This window comes from Anas platyrhynchos, chromosome 6 (genome assembly GCF_047663525.1).
Source record: "Anas platyrhynchos isolate ZD024472 breed Pekin duck chromosome 6, IASCAAS_PekinDuck_T2T, whole genome shotgun sequence".
NCBI classification, from domain to species: domain Eukaryota; kingdom Metazoa; phylum Chordata; class Aves; order Anseriformes; family Anatidae; genus Anas; species Anas platyrhynchos.
Window position 1 is genome coordinate 30,236,794 of NC_092592.1, and position 20,085 is coordinate 30,256,878.

A 20,085-nucleotide genomic window follows, 5' to 3' on the forward strand; every position below is an offset into this window, starting at 1 on the left:
AATGAAGAAATCAGATATATAAACTGGAGACTATGAATACTTTTTATGTGTACACAGTACTAAGTCATAAATACATACGTGCAGAGAACTCACAGTATTTTACTGTATTTAGACTGTTAAAGGTAGGCTTCTAACAATGACAGAATCAGTGAAGTGATTAAGAAAGTATTTTAAGTATCATTATCGTTATAAATTTCCATTGTTTTCAATGGAATTTAAAAGTAGAAACATTTCAAAACAAAGTTATTATGGCTTTTCAGCCCCCCAAAAAACATTTTCCATTTAACATTTATCTCCTTTAGAAAGAAGACTTGAATGACCTGAACAGAAAAAAAAAAAAAAAAAAAAAGGTTTGAATAGAAATAAGTGCTTTCAATCAATGTGAAATTTCTCTTTCTCTAAATAGCAAAATCCATTATTCATAATGCTCTATATACAATAGAACACACTTTAAATTTGATTCGTTCTTGTCAAATAGTGTGTTAATTTAAATGTTTCTTGCCTTTAAAATATTCTACCACTTTTTTTTTTTTCTCTCTCCTCCAAAATACACTGGCAGTTTAAGAAAACAACATGCTAGTTGTGTATTTGGATTAGCTGTGAACAAAGCTCTCTGAGATTACAAAGCTCTCTGAGATTAATAGTAATTCTGAACATGTTAGTAGACTCCTCCACAGGAAAATGGGTAAACTGGTTAGGTATGAACTTTTAGGGTTTCAGTCTGTACCCATATGAAAGCCAAGTCATGGTAAACAAAGATAATTTTGTGTGCTCATACCCCCAGCCATTCTATGTCAAACACTGTTTTCCTTGCTCTTCACGTTATATGCCCTTCCTGAATCTTTTTATTCTTTTCTGGCTATTAATGAAAAAGGTAGAGAAATGGAATAAGAAGATTTCAGAGGAAACAAAAAATGGATTTAGAAAGAATTACAGGGAAATAATCTGATTACAGTGACTTATTTTTGGTAAATTTTAATCTTTGTAGCCTCTGTTCTGTGCTACCTACCTTTGACTGAATTATTGCCATTTTCTCCAAGAAGCTTGGCCGCTTCCAAAATGATCCTTTACTAATTCTCATGCTAGCTGCATAGAAATCAAATTCTACATTTTCTTAGCAATCAGACAACTTTCTAATTCTATCCATTAATCTTTGTCACCACACCATTTACTCTGTATTTACCAGCATTTATCAATCAGAAGCTTCATAAACAAAAATGTTTTTTTCTCTCATCTTCTTTACTTTCTTCGCCTTGTACTTCAAGCATAGCTAAACAGAAGACATAACACTCACGTATACTGTGATTTAGTCATTCATTTCATCATAACAACACATCTAGACTACAAAAGGGGTGAGCAATTGCAATCATCTAGTGAACATGTATTACAGATTACACTATCTGCTAATTAACAAATACTACATATGACTTTATTGCAGGCTTAACAAGGGAGGGTTGAGGTTGGAGCCCCTGTGGTGAATATTCATATATAATGCATTTATTTGTTATTTTTCACAGCTCCAATCCTCAACATACCAGCTATCATATGATTATACCACAGCATCACAGTATTATTTCCTTTAAGCTCAACATCTGAAGTCATATAATAAGACAATTTCAACATTTAATGAACAAACAAGAATGTTCCTAACAGAAAATGGCAATGAAATGATATAAAAGTGAGAATTAGATATCTATCTTTAACGGCTCAGAATCCAGACGGCAAATGAAAACAACCTTACTGTATGTACATATTTTAGTCCAACTTTATGAGTCTCTGAACAAGCTTATTTTTACCTGCTTGGGGCTAGCTTTTTCCATAGTGGAAAAATAAAAAATCATTGTTAGGTGAACTGGCTTTTTTCCGGTTTAAACATCCTGTCTTACTTATACAAACGGGCAGAGCTACAGGTTTGACAGTAAGACATGTCTACTCTGTAGTTAGACACTTACTTGCACTACCAGCAATCCCAGCTGCTGCTATGGGGCCTGAGACCAACAACTTACTTTTCTGCTCCCTAAACTGCTGTCATATATCCTCTCTTGCCAAAAGGGATATTGTCTGTTCCACAATATTTGGTAAATTGCTGAGGAATTAAAAAGGGATCAAAGAACTGAGGGACATTCAGCAACAGATGATCTTGCATTAATTTTAACTGTCTGGTTTACAGAAAGCAGGGAATAGAGAAACAAGTCAGAATAGAAATAACACCTTTGAAACCCTCCTCAGTCTGCATGAATCTTAGCTCTAAAGATGAATTCTATGGCTCATACTTTTCTATCATTAGTTTTAACACTCAGCCTGTCCTTGGAGACTTCTGTGTGATACAACGTCATACTGTAGTAAAACTTTGCGTGGGAAAATGTCAAAACTGCCACTATTTTTGATAGCCTTACAAGAGAAGCAGCAGAATAAATGGGCTTTGATTTCATTTCATATCCAAGAAGAGATATGAATGTAGAATAATGGTAAGGGCTTTGAATGTAATGGCTATTGTGAGAGCTGTCATATACTGTAGGCATGAATCAGAAAGTTTGGTAGTGAATGATGCCAGACACTTCAAAAGCCGGAATATTCACTCTGAAAGTTGAGATTCTACCTTCACTTTGTTAGCATGGATCAAATTCCTCATTAATTATTGGTTTCCCATGAACTCAGTATTAAAGACTAACAATACAAGACCAGCTCTTCAGTTACTGCTGCTTTACAGATCTTCATTGACTTCAGTGAAATCCTACTGATCTTCAGCTGCCTGAGTTAAGGAAAAATCTACCTTTCCAAACTAACAATTAAAAATATTTTGACTTTATCTTTCTGTTTATTTTCGTATGGTGGGCACAAAAGGCAATCTTATGAAATAGAAGTCAAATCTATTCTCACTCAATAGCAAGTGTGCACAAGTAGAAGCAGTGCACAGGTAGATGCATTAATCTTGAGTCTACAGATATTAAAAGCTGAAGTTAAAGTCATATGTATTATCATAAGGACATAAGATTTTCTAGCAGTCACCAATCTTTTCCACAAAAATTTCTTATTTGCATTAGCTTCATAAAAATAATAATAATAATAATAATAGTGCAGCTTTTAGTAGACTTCATCCATCCATCTTGTGGAACTGCAGAAAATGAAAAAACTCTTAATTTAGGGGTACAGCATCCTTTCTCCTATGGAAAGTGATCTATTATGTGCACAGTCTTATCAGAAATCCACTGAACCACCACAACAGCCCAAAATAATTCCTGAGCCATGTAGGTTCAGGATTTCAACTCTTTCTGATCAGGAGGTGAAGTCTTAAACCAAAATTGTTGAATGAGATTAGACAACTGTACTTGGAGAAAAGATATGTGAGAAAGAACCCATATTCTTCCATTAGAAGAGCACTGAAGAAAAGGCTCTGTATTGCTATCGAGCCCAAATAGCCTGTCAGACCAGCAAAACCAGAGGATGATTCCCAGTCCATGCTCTTTTGACTCATTCCCTCCAAAATATTTTCTTTGAAGTAAAAGATGAGGCTACTAAGCATCATCTACAGTCATAGTGCAAGGACATGAAAAACAAACAAACAAAAAAAGAGACTTCTACATATATCTTCTTATGCTATATATGTTTTATTCTAAAAAAAAAAAATAATAATAATAATTTGATAACATTTATGTTTCAATCTGCAAAATACTTCAGTATAAAGTGGTTCCTCCCTTTCAACTGTAAGAGAATATTTTTCTTAAACATCTCATTGAAATCTCCTGTGGAATACATCATTAAGAAAAAATAAAACATTCACGTCTGTAAGACAATGCCTTTTTGGTCCCTTGTGACTGCCTCTTTCAAGGCTGCGCTCACAGCCCACAGCTAACAAATACCTTTCCTTCCAAATGAAAAAAAGCGCAACAGAATAATCGATGTTATCACTGCAAGAGCAGACTACAAGAGCACTTTGGGTTATTGGCATGACTGATCAACTATAGACCCAGGGTCTCCCACTGTGCCTAATTTGCTAAGGATGCCATCCCTTGACAGTCACAGGATCTGGCTCAGTCTGCAGTGAGCTGTGCTTTGAGCTCTGCTGAGCTCTAACCTCTCTGGTACAAACTGTTTGTCTTTACACTAAAATTTACAGAGGCCTACAAGGAGGATGCAACTGGAAAGAACTGTATTTCCTTGAGCATAAAAATCAAGCCTTGCCATCACATCAGACTTCTGAAATTTTCCCCAGTAAGATTGGTGAGAGAGAAAATTTTGATTCCAATCTGATTTCAGCAACTGAAGTTATCAATTTCTAGAGAAAAAGCAATGACAGGTAGAACTCAGGTTCATCTCTATGGAAAAAGATGTTTTCCCCAAGGCTCAGAAGATCAGGTACAACAGCCAGCGCAAAGAACATAGCACTGGGTCTCAACTTTTATACAACTATACAGTTGTAGTTTGCATTTCAAAATTATAAACCTCCCCAAAGCAAATGAACTCTTCTAATAACACAGGATACAAAGTAGTGCTCAATCATTCACATTCAGGCTAGTATGGGTAAATCTTCTCCTGTCTTTCATGACTGGCAGATAGAAAGATTTCACCAACTCTTCTCCCCTCCACCCGCCCACACTAGAAAGAACAGAAGGCTGGGGCCCCATTTCTTTAGCTTCCTTTCATTTAAGACTCATTAATAGAAATGAATTTGAAGCAGTTAGGGATCTAGCCAGAACTGAAACCCATGCAATTATATTTACAATAAATACCCGTTATCTTTGAGCTACACACACAACAGGACAGTGTTTAACATGCTGTGATAAAGGTGTTAATCACAACACTAAGTATAAAAGAAGAGGAAGGCATCTGTAATCCATTCATCTTTTGAGAGAAAGAAAAGAGGACACTGTACTGCACAGCAATTATCCAAACAGTTGGAGGAATAAAAGGAAAATTCAAGGCAGGTCTGTAAAAAGGACGAGAGAACACAAAACGAAAAACCTAACACAAGCATTCAAACCCACAGGATGCACCAGTCCTGTTAACAGCATAAAGCTGTCGGCAGATACTATCACCCAGTATTTATTAATTAACTGGAGATACATGGGTGCAATGGGCTTGAAAGTACAAAGAACGAACAGACCGTTCTCTTTGCAGAGTCAGTTTGTGCAGTGTGCTGTATACAAGGGTGCAGTGTCTAAATGAGCTACCAGCACATCTTTAGTCAAAAAAAACTTCTAGTTAACCAGTCATAAAATCCCCCCACCCACCCATACCCACTTATTTCCTATGGGTCATAGCCATGATTTTCCATGCAATGCTTGAAAGCAACCTATTTGAAATGTTTTCATAAAGAAAGACCATAAAACTTGGTGTGTGCAAATTTGTAGGAAGGCGAATGTCAAAGTTTTGCAAAAGGATTTTCAAGTTATCAACATGGATTTCTAGTTTGTTTTACTTTTTAACCCACCAGTGCTTTATTCCCAAACACTATTTCTTCACGTAGAAACCTATAAATCATTTTATATCCCTTCACAAAAGGCTGTATGCACCTAAAATATAAACCAATGTTGACATACATAAGCCTAGGGATATATTATACATTGGGGATTGTCTCTTCTGAAAACTTGTTGACAAATACTCAAGCATCCACAGTGTCTTTTGCAAGATCCATGTGTTATGATTTTTTTCTTCCCTGGTCTGTGACATCAATCATAGGGACAGTTAGTACAGTAATTTAGTGGAAGGAGAGAATACTGAAAAACAGGGTTTCCTCCTCTCTTATTGCCAGGGCTAATACATCACTATATTGCTTACAATTTTCTGTAATTTCCTAAAGAAAATACTGTAATTCAGAAAAGTAACAAGTGACAGCCATAGGTCAGCAGCTTAAGTTGTAAATAATGGCTTTGTTCTCACTTGTATTTTCAGACCACCCGTTTGTAATATGACATTCCTTGCAGTGTCTGGTTAAAGGATTTAAATTAATGGATAAGGAGACAAAAATTGGAATATGAAGGCTTTTAGAAAGAAATTAGTAGTCATAGTGAGAAGCTCTGCAAATCATGTATATTTATAGGTACATATTTTTATAGGCAGAGGAAAAAAAAGTATAACAAACAATTTATTCAACTCATGTTCCATAATGTGAAAATCATCACAAATTCATGAACAAGTCTATTAATTATTTGAATTAATCTAATTACATGCATTCTACAGTTCAGTGTTCTAACTGCTCTGCTTTTCAAAGAACAGACAAGACTATGTACAAGATATACTTGGTTTCCTCATTGGAAGCAATTGGTCTTGAGTTAGCAAATTCAGCATTTTCCTTGTTTCAATGGGACTATTCCTAGAAGTTAATCAAGTTCTAAAAGGACTTTTTTTTTTCCAGTAAGAAGGCAGCATCAGTAAGTTAAGCACATGCTGCCCCCCCTTGAATCACTGTTGTAGCAAGATCTACCTGCAAGATAATAAATAGACTACCTATTTTTCACTGTTGAGTAAGTCTTTTCTCTCTGCAAAGGAAAGCCTTGTGGAACAAAGAACATTGAAGGTTGCAAGTGCAGTCAGAAAAATCACTTTCTACATATTATATATTTAGGGAGAACACTGTTACCATTTGCCAGTGTTAACAACAGCGATGTATAAACCCTTCATACCCACAAAATGTATATTATAAAATTCATATATTTTCAAGCACTTGAAACTCAGAATGAAAAAAAATGTCTGCAGCTAACCACTTGTCCCACAATAGTGAAACAAAATGCTACTTTCAGAGTAGAGTTTCTTACAGCAACATCACAATTTCAGGACAGGAAAAACAAAACAAAACAAACAAAAAGAAAAGGTCTTAGGATCCAGAGGTTTTAACTGATTTTTTTTGTGTGTGTGTTAAAAGCTGTAAATGTTTCCCTATGCCTTCCATTCTATAGCAGGTATGATAAGGACCCTAAGGCTTCTAATATTTTTGCCTTCCGCTGCAAAAGCATTTTTAGTGGAGAAGTACTACATAGCTCTACATTCTCTTCCCCATGCTTTCTTAATCATGGGAGATGAGCTAGGTGTTTAAAGCTAAATGTTTCCTGGAGGAATAGTTTGATATTATACAGAAATAGATAGCATAAGCAGATCCTCCCGAAGTTCTCCATGCAGACCTAATTCTGCTCTTGCTCAAATAAGTTTTGTAAAATTCAGTCTTAGACCTTTACTAAGGTCTTTTCATCCCAGGTGTTGCAGCTTTCCTCTGGCACTGTCCCATATTGATTACAGGCCAACTTTAGTACAGTCTGTTGCCAGAATGGGCAGTTCCACCCTTCCAAGTGAAATCTTTTTCTTTTCATCTATTTGTTTTTTGAGCTGGAAAGGTATTAATTTTCAGGCAGATTAGTCTTTGATCCAGCTCACCAGATGGCTACACAAACAAGTGTGGCAGTGTGAGGGAGGGAGCGGGAAGATGCAGCCAGAGGTGGTGAAGGATTTTCAGAGCCAGCATGCACTTAACTTATCCTAATATGCCTGCAAAACCCTTAGTTTCTGTTTTTTCTGCACCACAATAGTTAAAGGATCATACAGATTTTGCCCAGCTAAAACACTTATTACTTCTTTTGGAGAATAACATTATTACTCTCCAACAAACATCAGGTATGATTATATGTAAACTTGCCACACTACAGTTTATGTGCCAGGAGATTATCCTTTCAAACCTCATACCTGAAAGACATTTGAGTGATAATTTCATTATTCAGCTTCTAATGAAAAGCTTTAGATCTCTGTCATGGGTCAGCTGTAATGAGACAATATCTGTCCACTAACTTGGGAACATTTAATCCAGTTTTCATCCTAAGGCTTCACCTTGCAGTCAGTAGGAGAAAATTAGGCAACACTTTGATGTGATTTGTCTCATCCTAGGGTCAATTTCTTAACAGGTCCAATGACTTACACCTAGAGGTGCCAGTTCCTTTTGAATAAAGAATTAAACATGATCTACAAGAGAATAATGGTAGGCATTGTCTCCTCTGTTAGGACAGGCCCTTCTGCCTTTCCTATTCTCTCTGAAAAATGAAAACAACATCAACAGTAAGCTTAGCTATTCAAATATACAGTGCCTCCTTCGCAAATGAGTCTCCACTAGCATTTTCTGCTGAAGCAATGCAGTTCTTACTTGAACAGTTCAAACTATGTACTAAGGCAGAAAGCAAAAAAAAATAAAATGACATTATCCATGTTCATAACCTCTTTGGTAAAAGATAAAGCTGGAGTTTGGTCTTCTACATATTGAGTGTGCATAGTCCTATAGCTAAAAAGTTACAAGGATAATGATGTCACCACTACAATTTCTTTAATCATGCTTTGATTTTATTTTTTTCCCCTGGACCAACATATGAGGAAATCTGAAATTAAATAACTAGTAATTTCAGGAAGATTTAAGCTACTTTTTAATGTCCACACAAAAGCACCAGTATTAATAATTGCTTATCACCAAATATGAGATAAAACATAACAAAGACCTTTAAACAATATCACTTTTACTAGCATATCCACATATATGAATACAAGTCTTCATCACCATTGTGAACTGTGCTTCATCACCTCCTATTGCATACCTCCAAATTACAAAAAAAAAAAAAAAAAAAAAAAGTCAAAAACGTACATCAGAGAAGGCATCAGTTTCCTTTTATGAATGTCAGCATTACAAATTCTTAGTAAATTGTAACTCAGCAGGGTGCTTGCATGATTAAAACCTCCTGGGCTTTGGAACGCATTTTCTCTGCAGGATTTTGTCAAATCCCCTTCAGTTCACTACTGGGAGTACTTAAAAGAAATAATGTTACATACATTCTGGTCACTGTAGATGCATTTCTGTCATTTTAATGAGTCTCTGTCAATTCCAGAAAATATCACCACCAGGTAGAAGATAAGCAAACAATTAGATACATGATACCCATTACATCTATCCATTTAATGGTCATCTTTTGCTAATGTATATTTCCTGAAGTACACGGGTAGGTGGTATGGGTGGTCTAAACCAGCATATATTTTGGTAAAGTTACATATTTTTTTTCAAGGTCAGGGAGACAGAGTTTCTAGTCAGTAATAGTGGATATTGAAGAAACAGGAAGAGTTTACTAGGACAAGTCACAGCAAAATAAAAAAGAGCCAATCACATTATCACCTACCTTACGTTTGTTTGTTGGACAAACATACAAGTAGCTCAAAATAGTCTTCAGGCCAACTTTATCATTCAGTTTCTCATATGTTGTCCCATAATCCGTTGACCTATAATTCAATGAGAGATTTCATAAGTACAAACACTTAATCACAAAACCACAAGTCACTTGGCGTCTTTTCAATGTAAGTTATGCTTTACATAGTAGAATGGCTCTCCGGAGCTTTTTGAATGATTCATGTAGTATATAATGATACTTAATTATATACACACAGCATCATGTGAGTGCTTACAATTTGCATTTAAATTAGATTAGGAAAAATTAAAACAGCATCTTCCCAAAGCATTTTAAAATAAACATGTACAATGAGAAATGATAAATTCTGCATATAGAAGATGATAATGATTGTCAGAAATACTAAATAGCAGACAGTAAGAGACTAGAGTCATCAGCTTAATGTATACTTCAAGCTTAGACTAAATTTTGCTAAGATAAGAGTCTTTTCTCAGCATATTCTAATGTAGCCACTTCGGTTGATTGTTCAGTTAAATTAGAGTTCAGTTTTCTATGAAAACCAGTGATGTGTTTTTGAAAAAACTAACCATACAAGCATTACAGCTACAATTTATGTGGTTTTGTTCACACAGACCAACAGAAAGTATGGACACATTTTATTCTTGCTTTAAGAACAATATTTTTTCCCCCATTCAGCAGGGAAAATAATATATTTCTGTTATGAGTGTTGCCCATAGAGACATTGACTACACGCCTTGGGGAGGAACAAAGAACCACAAACAAACAAGACTGTACAAAGTTCCCATAATATCTGCTCTGGACGCTTGACTAGAACCAAGATCAACTATCAGCAGAGTTTTTATTCATTATGCAACTCATGCTTGCTTGAATGATGTCCTAATATCCAAAGAACTTCGAGAATCAGCCCAAGCGTAGTGCAGTTAGCCAAATTCACAAAGGTATTTAAAAAATACTTAATGCCTACCAAAGTACATTATCTTTTTATTTATTTATTTGCTTTTAAGGCAGTGGCACAAGAATTAGATTTTTGGATTGGATCCCACATCTAGAGCGGACTAAATTCATGCCATAGCTTCTGGGATTTCAGATTTTGTAATCAGTACACGAATAACAGAAGAAGGCATTAGCTTGGACTTTCATCCGTTAAAACAAATTGCAACAAAATGTGAATTTGCATTAAAGCTGAGTCTTTGTATTTAGGAACTTTATCAAAGTATTTGCACGTGTCTAGTCTTTGTTCTGTAACAATTGGCCTGCGGTCTACAAACGTGATTTTTTCCTCCCCCTGCCTCTTATAAACGTTTGCGCCCATATAGATGCATGACCTTTGTTGGTTAGAAGATTAATGCCAAGTTCTCATAAAGGGAAAGATCAATCAGAAGATAAGGTCATCTCTCTCAGGAGCACAGCTAAACTAACCCAGCTATTTCCTTGGTGGAGGGAGGAGGAGGACACTGCTACAGTTATTTCTATTACTGAACGTTTCAGAGACCTTCCTGTGTTAAGGGGAAGGGAGACTGACCACAGCCTTGCCAAGGACTGCTGGTTCACTGTGGTAACCCTCTCCACTTCACTGCCCTGCCTACTCGGAAGTCATTATTTCTGCATCAAAAACAAGGCATGCTCTTGTGAACTTTAAGCTGAAAGATAATAATAATAATAATAATTAATAATAATAATAATAAAGACTAAATCTGACCTGCTGAGTTAGGGAAAAAGGCATGTAAATGAAGGAATGCACCTCTTTAAACCAGTGACAGTGATTTCAAAATGGGACCCTTCAAAAAGGGGTAAGAATGAAGAAAACCTGACCCATAAAATTTGTTTGGAAATTGTTAAAGGACACCCCCACCACAGTACAACCAAACAGATGTTGAAGGCCTATTGCAAATGATAATCTTAGTCAGAAGCGCCAGCCCTTTCTTACTTCAAATCTCTAGACAATTATTTTGTATTCATAGCCTTATTTACAGGTAATGCCATCTACAGATGGAAGTGTACGCTTCTGTCAACATCTATAAAAGCAACTGAAAGGTTGGAAAACTTGGAAAACCATTTTTGTTTTGTTGTTGTTTTTGTTGTTTTGGCAGATGGACAAATATGCAAGTGATAAAAGGAGCTACTGTTAGATCTCGCTCACATCATCCTGTTCTAAATTAGTGATAGCCAGTCCTCCTACCTGCCCAGCTACAATCTGTTTTCTCTTACCCTACTTTATAGTTATCCTTAGATTTAATAGACAGATAAATATCTTACAACAGCAGATGGGCACTCAAAAGTGCTTTAACACAAAGAGGGGCGGTAGATGCACACACAGAAAACAGCGGAACAAAAGAATCATATAAAATGAAACACCACATACACCTAAAGCCTCTGTTGAGATGTGACCCAGGGATATCACCAATCTGCCTTTATCTTATTCCTGTTATACGCATGTATACAACAGAGCAGACATTGATTAGAAGCTTGAATAACAAACTCTTCATTTATTGTATTAAACATGTATCTAAAGCAACATGGTCTCCTATCCTATGAAAACTTATCAGCCATTTGGTGATCCAGGAAACTAGCCTAACCTGGAAGTGTTGAAAAAGAAAGATGCACCTCAGCAGGGCCTAAGAAATAATGTCAACTTAGGATCAACAAATTAAATCCCTGTTATCTGAAGGGGAACAGATATGTATCACTCCCACTCTTTGTGGGGTAGAGCTGCTTCTCTGAAGCTCTGCAACTCTGTTTTAGTCTGTGTAAAATAAACAGAGCAAGCAGATGTCTGGCTAAATCATCTGAAAAGGACTAAACCCAGGACCTGTAGACCTGAAAAACACACAGCAAAGAAACGTCTGAACCATCTGCTGAAAAGACATAGCCAATGAAATAACTACCTATAACTGAGCAAAGAACAAGTCATTTTATTAGGTCTTGTGTAGACATGCATGCTGCAATGTTTTTGCTTTTTTTTTTTTTCCATGTATTTATTTACTTATTTGCTGGGGGGAGAGACATTGCAAAACAGGTTTCGTCAAATAATTCAAATCCCCATGTAAAATGTTACATTTCAGAATGTGGGTACAGTTAGAGGCTAAGTCAAAGTAAGTCCAGCTGAGTTTGAAACACAAAGGTCTGCAGAGAGATATGAGATCTGTGCCAATCTAATTAAATGAGAAAAAAGCCAGATGTGTTAGGACATTGTGGACATTACTGAAATGTAAACGAGTTAGACTAAAAGAATAATTTTCAGAAACAGAGTATTTAGACTCCATTCTGATAATTTCACACCTGTCCCACCATTTTAGTTGTAATTGGTTCCACTAAATCAATCCCAAATTTCACCAGTAGCTGTTTAGAATCAGACTTCCTACTTCGTTAGTGATTCAAAATGATTTCTGCAAACACCCAAAGAGATAAACATTTTAATTATTACTAGTTTATTTGACAGTATTAAAAAAAAAAAAAAAAAAGCCCAAACTGTGGGACTGAAACTATGACTTCGTACATAATAAATTAAAACAAACCTGAACTAAAAACATGTAGAATAATTTATTTTTTGCAAACTGTTTGCAAGAAAGTTGACATTTAAATAACTTCATTATTATTCATTGATGGGGCTTTTCCCTCTCCTTCTGTCAGGGTAAATGACATTTCTATTATAGTATTATAATAAACTCCCACACATTTTAAATAAAGTCACTGAATTCCATTAGTCCACCTACTGTCATGAATATATCTCAATTCTTTCCTACCAATATTTCACAACTATAATAGGCAACCTGAATCACCCAGTTACACGAACCCTATGGAAATTATCTTCGTTCTCAAGAAGCACAGACAAATTCAGAGGACTGTCAGTTTGAATATATACATTCAACAAACTCCCTAGCAAGTCACTGTTTACTCTCCTTTGTTACAAATTTAAGGTTGTCTGTACTTATTTAATGTAAACTGCTGAAGACTTGAAAAATCAACCATTTGATTGGTTGGTCAAGGTTTCTTTTTGTGAAATATCTTTCTGGAACACTTATACCGAAAGGAAAAAGAAAAAAAAAATTACACCAAATTTAAACTGTGTAACATTCTGTCTCCTGACTGTAGAGGTGTGCAGCTCCTTTTATGGGGTACAGCTTTCACCCCATAAAAGACACATTAACTGATTAAGTCCCTTATTATAACACATCATTAAGAAGCATTTTATTTCCCTTTTTGCCACCAACTATGCCTGCTTTCTGCGTGCTAACAAGACTTTTTTTTTTTCATCATTTTTTTGATCATCAGAAGATTGTCTTATGTATTATGTCCTCACCCTCCTCATCCCTCCACAGTTTAATTTGCTGCTCTAACTGTTCTCAGAATAGCAGCCAGCCCGAGAAGGCAGGGACAGATGCATCTGTAATGTGGTCAGGGAGCAGTAGAACAGGACAACCTGTCATGACCAGGAAGAGTGTGAAGTGGTGGGCTCTAGTCTGTTTTTCCTTCTGCACACTAATTCAGTCCTGGCAGAAGTCAGATATTTTAAGTAAGAAACAGCAATGATTATAAGATTATCTGTTCCAACTTCTCACATAACTACATTTGCCACCTGGTTTTCCTCCAAAGGGACTGGCCAGTTGATCACAAGATTTACCAGTTGCTGTTATGTTGCTCTCTACTTGAGCAGATTTTTGGATAGAAAGATTTTAGATTGCAGAAGGCAGAACTGTGGTGTCACAGGCTGCTCTTACAAAAGGCTTTCACTAAGGAAGTTTTTCAATAAAGGAATAATTACCATTTAAAATGATCTTGCATCTCTTAACATGAAAAATAGTTGAGCTAGCACTTCAGAACCATATCTGTGTTCCTGCATATGGTGTTTCAAGCCTAAATTCTACAGTATTGTTGTAGACTTTTGCATTCTTGCTTTCTGGGGATTTTTGCAGACTGAGGTGCTATTCCCTCATCACTTAAATTGAAACTCTTTCCTTTATGGTTTTATAGCCAAGTACTAAAGTTTTTCATTGATTTTTGTCATGCCACCGTGTTTCACAAAAGCTAATAATGTCAAAGTCTTCTTCAACAGATAACCATTTAAGTTCATATGTTCCACCTATTAAGCCTTTCACAAGCCATTGAGAGATGCCACTTTTGGCTTGGTGCCTATTTTGATTTAACTCCTTCATGGGTAACCCCAGCATTTTTTCCAGAAACGAATGATTTGATCTCAGCCTCTCACTCACAGAACAGGTGGTTTCTGTCTCCTGATATTTATTTTCATTGAAAATCACTTGTTTTTAAAAAGAATGACCTCACCTCACCTGAGTATTACTCACCACTGTCTGACTTGCTAACCCATTGTGTAAACACTTCTCCAAGGCCTCACCCATTTCCAACCAGAACTGTTTGGGTCTCTCAGGGACAGGCATTCTGAAGAAAGCTACGTCTCAACTTTGAAGAGCAACTGCAAGATGTAAATGTAGTGAAACCTGTGTCCTTGGACCTTCCTCGGGCACTGTTTCTATGCAAAGAGGCTGCCCTTGCCCTCATTTCTACGTGTTTCTCTCCTGATGCCGTACTCTGAAAGGCAGTTGGTCCCCCTCAGCACACAGGCTATCAAGTTAGTGTTTAGGAATTTCTCCTATGGACTTTTTAAAGGAAGAACACAGGATTTTGATATAAAATGCCTTTATCTCACTGACCAGCCAGAATCTTTCTAAATGGAAAGCATTCCTTTCCCTGTCTTGGTGCCTCTGGAAAAGGCCTTTCTGCAGCTTGGACCTAGCCCATGTATTAATGTTTTCCTGGCCTCCTCTTCCTTGTTTTATTAGGGAATCTTAGCAGCATTTTAGCCATAGCTTGTGTATTTTAAGCAGAGATTAATCTAAATTGAAGCATGTTCAAAGAAGTGTCTGGGTGTTTTTTTTTTTGTTTGGTTGGTTTGGTTTTTTTTTGTTTTTTTTTTTTTTTTTTTTTCCACATTTCATAAGGGTTTGGTTCAAAATGGCAGTGTTATCATGTGACCTGACAGCAGTGACAAGGCAAAGAGTTAGTTAACATTTCTTTAATTTCATTACTGTAATGGTAGTACTCATGTCACCACACTAAAAACACTTCAAATTTACCCTGACAGGTGGAAATTAACTTTTAAAGACATCTCCAGGGTAAAGAAAAAGAAGGGATTTCATAACTCAAGGGACCCACATGCCTCACTTCCTAAGAGAACACATCTCCAATGACTTTTTCCCTCATGAGGCCCTCAGCAGGCTGGCAAGTATTGCTGTTCTCATTTTCTAGGTGAGGGAAACATGAGATAACTAATTTTTACATTCCAAGAAAGCCTGTGACAGACCCAAATGCATATCCCCTTAGGCTCCACTGACTTCCCACTCCATCCTGACAGCATAAATTTTCTGAGATTTTGTGTAAATAAGGATTGAAAAGAGCCTTAACATAAATGTCAAAAGGAAGAAATGCAAAATTAAATATAGTTTAAATATACATTTTAAAAGAGATTTAAGCCTCCATTTTGAAAGTGTCTTGCTTCCAGTTTGAGTTCTAACTGTAGGTTTTACTAGAAATAAAGTTAATAGATTTTTATATGAATTTATGGAAATGTGTAATTTTTTCTGTTATATAAAGAATTTGCTCATCATAAAATAAAGTTTCCCACCTATGGAAGCTGTCTAAAAAACTCAGGGGGAGGGCAAGGGGCTGAAAACAATAGAAAACCATGAATTTGATATTTCTTTGCATAATCACTTAAATTAATTCATTTTCCTTCTTTTTAATCAGCTTTTATTTGGAGTAATCTAAATGAACAGAAATATACACTCTCAAATTTCTTGCAATTTTTAACTTAATATAGCTCAGCTGATTAATGCTATAAATAATTTAAAGATGTGACAAGAAGGAGAAGCAGCTCATTTTAACATCCAATCCAGATTTTACATATTGAATTAGATAATTATTCAAAACATTAACCAACCAAGAAAGAAAGGAAATGGGGGGAGAAGGGGGAGGGAGGAGGACCAGGAGGTGTTATCTGTAAGTGACCCAGATAAGTTGTTTATTTTTCTTCAAACAAACAAATAATTTACCTGCTTTTTTTTTTTTTTAATTTTTTTTTTTTTTTATAGTGGTTGAAGAAAAAAAAATATATTTGGTTAACTTGCTTTCACTGATATTTCAGTTGGGAGTAAGTAACTGAGGACTATTTCTTTCCCTCTTTCTAAGGTAGGTGTTCCTCAGGACTATATGATCTTTGAAATAGGGACAATCCATTCCCTTGCATGCATGTAATAGAGGGCATGCCAGAATCCGTATCTACATGGCTAAATCTTCATGTGCTGAAGCAGGCTGAAAGTATAGGATGCAGTTTCACAGCCATCCATACTTACTATCACCTGGAGCTGAGCTGATCCCACGGATAGGTTTCAGGTCAACATGACTATTATGGCTTTAACAACCTGCACCTTTCACCATGCAATACATCTTCCTTACCTTTCACAAGGACAAAGAGAAAGAAAATCCTTTGCAACTTGGGAAGTTTTAGGAAAACAATCCTAAACAATATTTCTTCAGATCCTCACATCTTACTGAATAGCCATGCAAAAGCATAACTAGCATCATTATTTCCATGTTTAACAATCTAAAGGCATCTTGTGCTTGCAAACTGACATTAAGACAATTTATTTTTTCAAACAAGTTTCTGATACCACCACTGAATTTAACAGAAGTAACATTCCACTGTATTGTGAAGATAGGCTTCTTTTCCTTCAGGTTCCAGAGAAATTGTAGTATAAAGGTTGGATACCCAAAGAGCAAGATTGGACACTACAGTAGAAGAAATATATAAAATTTGAATTAGATAGGCATGTCGCACATTTTCTTCCCCTTTAAATGTTTTCTAAGTGTAGATGTCTGTCCTGTGTTGCTTGACCAATAACCCCCTTTCACTGTGCAATGATTTCTCTTACCAGCAGGCTAAGAACAAAAATATTTGGGATCTATTATATAATTAATATCATATATACATATACACAATATACATATACATATAATATTATATATATATAATATATATACAAGAAACTGAGATATTGATTACTCTTGTGTATCTGACTGTATACACACTCCAAGCATTTCTTCCTCCCCTGTCAAAGTCTATAGCACTGTTTAAAAAATATATATATATATCTATTTGCCACCGTTATTTTCAAAGGAAGAAGACCTTGAGGAAGAGAATGAGAGTTATGAGAGTTTACTGGCAACAGACTTGGTCCTCACTACTTTAGAGAAATTTGAAGGAAGCTGTAGTCTACCTACAGGTAGAAGATCTAGAAGATCTCCTCACCTGCCTTATTTGTAAAAACAGAGTTGCTGGGATGAAAACTTCCACCCTTTTTGTATCAGAGCGTTCTCTTCCAGGTACAACGGCAGTTCAGAATGAAGTTATTCCCTTGGTCCCAGTCTGACTTAAGGGTTATGGTCATAATCAGAAAATCTCGTCTTAGCTATAGAAGACACTACAGTTGTCCTTCCTTGATTTTAAGTTGAAAGATACCATTTAAATTAAAATAATTCAGAGAGACTAATGATTTTGTCATATGTTTACAATGGGCGCACTGATATTTCTGCACTCAGTGCTAAATTCTTATTTACACAGTAGTTCTTTGAGTATTGTATCTTTCCATTTCCACCCCAGTCTGGTGTAAATCACACGAATAGCTAGGACTGTAGCCCAGTAATCATCACACTATTAACTTTCTAATTGATGGTAATGGCCAGAATAAATTTCAGGCACCCCAAGGGGTGGTTAATGGATTTTGTAGCTTGAGGGGAGAGCAACAGGAAGCTTTTCCATTAATTAGAGAGATGAGACAGCCATACATGTCCTACACTCCCCATCCCATCATAACACTGAGGTCATAGCAGCTTTGTTGAAAATGTGGGTGTTGCCAGGAGAAAAAAATAAAACAAACCTCAAAGCAAGCTTATATCAGTTATGAGATTGCCCATACTAGCTCAGTAGAGCTGTGTTAGCATCCATAGTCAATTTACACATCCACAAAACTTCTTAAGCCCTTCTCCAATTAAGAGCAAAAAGCTGTTTTATTGCATAATAAAAATGTTGCAAGTCTTCTGTCTCTTAGTACATACCCTGCAGAAGAGGCTTCCTAGCTAGCACCCTCGAAGCATTTGCAACAATATGCAATTTTCATTCTGTCTTACCAGTACAAATCAACAACAGAAAATTAAAAGGTCCAAAAAGTCCAAGACATTTTCAAAATCATTGTCCAGATCCCTTCAGTTATAATGGAATAACTCCATTAATTCCTAAGGACCAGTTACATTTAAAAAACAGCTGAAAGTGTACCTTGTATTATACATATATATATATATATATATATATATATATATAAGATCTAGTTGTAAGATGGAATTCCCATCCCTTTGAGATGGGATACTCTCCCTTGTTGTGTTCCCCCCCTCACTGTTATTTTTTTTTTTTTTTGCCCTAATTTAAACCATCATGACTCCAAAAATGTGGATTGCATAAAAATACATTGGAAAAGGATTACGTGAAAAAAGACATCTGAGTGTTTCATCCCACTAGTACCAGAGTTATCATTATTCATCCAATTGAATATTTTATAATACATTCTGTCTGTAACCCCAAAGGAAAAAAAAAGCTCAAATGAAACCAAAAGGAGAAAATAAAAATGAAACTGTTTCAAATCATTCCAACATTTTCTGTCAAGATTTCATTTTTAAAATATTGTGAAAGATTTTATCTGACTAATGCTGCATTTCTCAGCAGAAAACTGTTCCAGTGAAAAGGTTTCAATTAGTTCTGAGTCCTAGTAGTGAACAGGCAGAGCCATTAGCTAGACTGTTTCCCTAGTCAGCCATATCACCTAAGAAAGAATTTGTTGCAGCATTTAAAAGCTGTAGAAATCTGTCTGAGCCTCAAATTCTTTGTAATATCCATACATGAGACAGGATGAGGAATATTGTACCCAAAAATGACTAATTAATGTTTTAAAGCATGCAAATATAATGAGTGTGAACTTTTTTCTTTTGTAAAACTACCTGAATGATGCAGCCATACCATTTCTTTCAGTTTCAAGCATACATCATCCAGAGTCACGCTGCCTTTCCACCCCCCCACACACCCCTTGGTTGGTAGGAGCATATTTATCACTATGTATCTCAAGGATCAGTGGGGTTATAAAGCTTGCTATTTATAACTACTCTCAGGGTATCGAGCAAGTGCCAGTAATTTGTTCTTTTGACATCTAACCTTAGGTCAACTCCAGTAGCAGAAGATGGATTTTTTACAGGAAATGAAATGAAAGTACACAGCAGAAGATTAATACAATTTCCTAAGCCTGAGGAGAATGCATGCTCCCAATCACTCTGCAGGGAAAAAAAAAATGAAAAATAAAAAATGGTCAGCAGCATGTTCTGTGTATTAAGAATAGAGCAAGATGTGGTCAAGGTAAGGTGTTCAAACAGTCTATTAGAGGATTGATACACTGGCATTTGTGCATAGAGGAATTGCAGGCTGATAGTCTAGAAATGAGCTTAGCTCTTCTGGTTCTTTGATTTTGAAAGTCGCCTTTAAGTCAGTCAGCTACAGATAAAATGGTGTCTTGCTAGTACACTACTGGTAAATGATAAAGTTGAAGCTGAGCCATAAATTCCATACCAGAAAAATTCTGCACAGGATCAATTTACCATTTTGCTCTGCATTGCAAAAACATCTTGTATATGTTTCTGGTTTTGAGAAAATAGACTGTAGATTGAAATGTTTTGAAAAGATTCCTTGATATTAAAATTCTTACTGATGGGTTATATTCTTCCATTACTCACAACTGCCTTTAGGCAAAATATGAAATTGGACCAGAAGATTATTTCCCCATGCCATCTGTTTTTAATTTATTTA

The 20,085-nt window shown here is 35.9% G+C and overlaps 1 protein-coding gene across 4 annotated transcripts in view; it reads right to left on the reverse strand.

The window, feature by feature from the left end:
* Positions 1-20,085, reverse strand: part of SORCS1 (sortilin related VPS10 domain containing receptor 1) — a 287,180-nt gene that overhangs the window by 154,247 nt on the left and 112,848 nt on the right. For all 4 annotated transcript variants that reach the window (XM_027460308.3, XM_072039771.1, XM_072039770.1 and 1 more), the window contains exon 3: positions 9,141-9,240. In XM_027460308.3, coding sequence (XP_027316109.3) covers positions 9,141-9,240 — 100 coding nt within the window. The remainder of the gene's footprint in view (positions 1-9,140; positions 9,241-20,085) is intronic.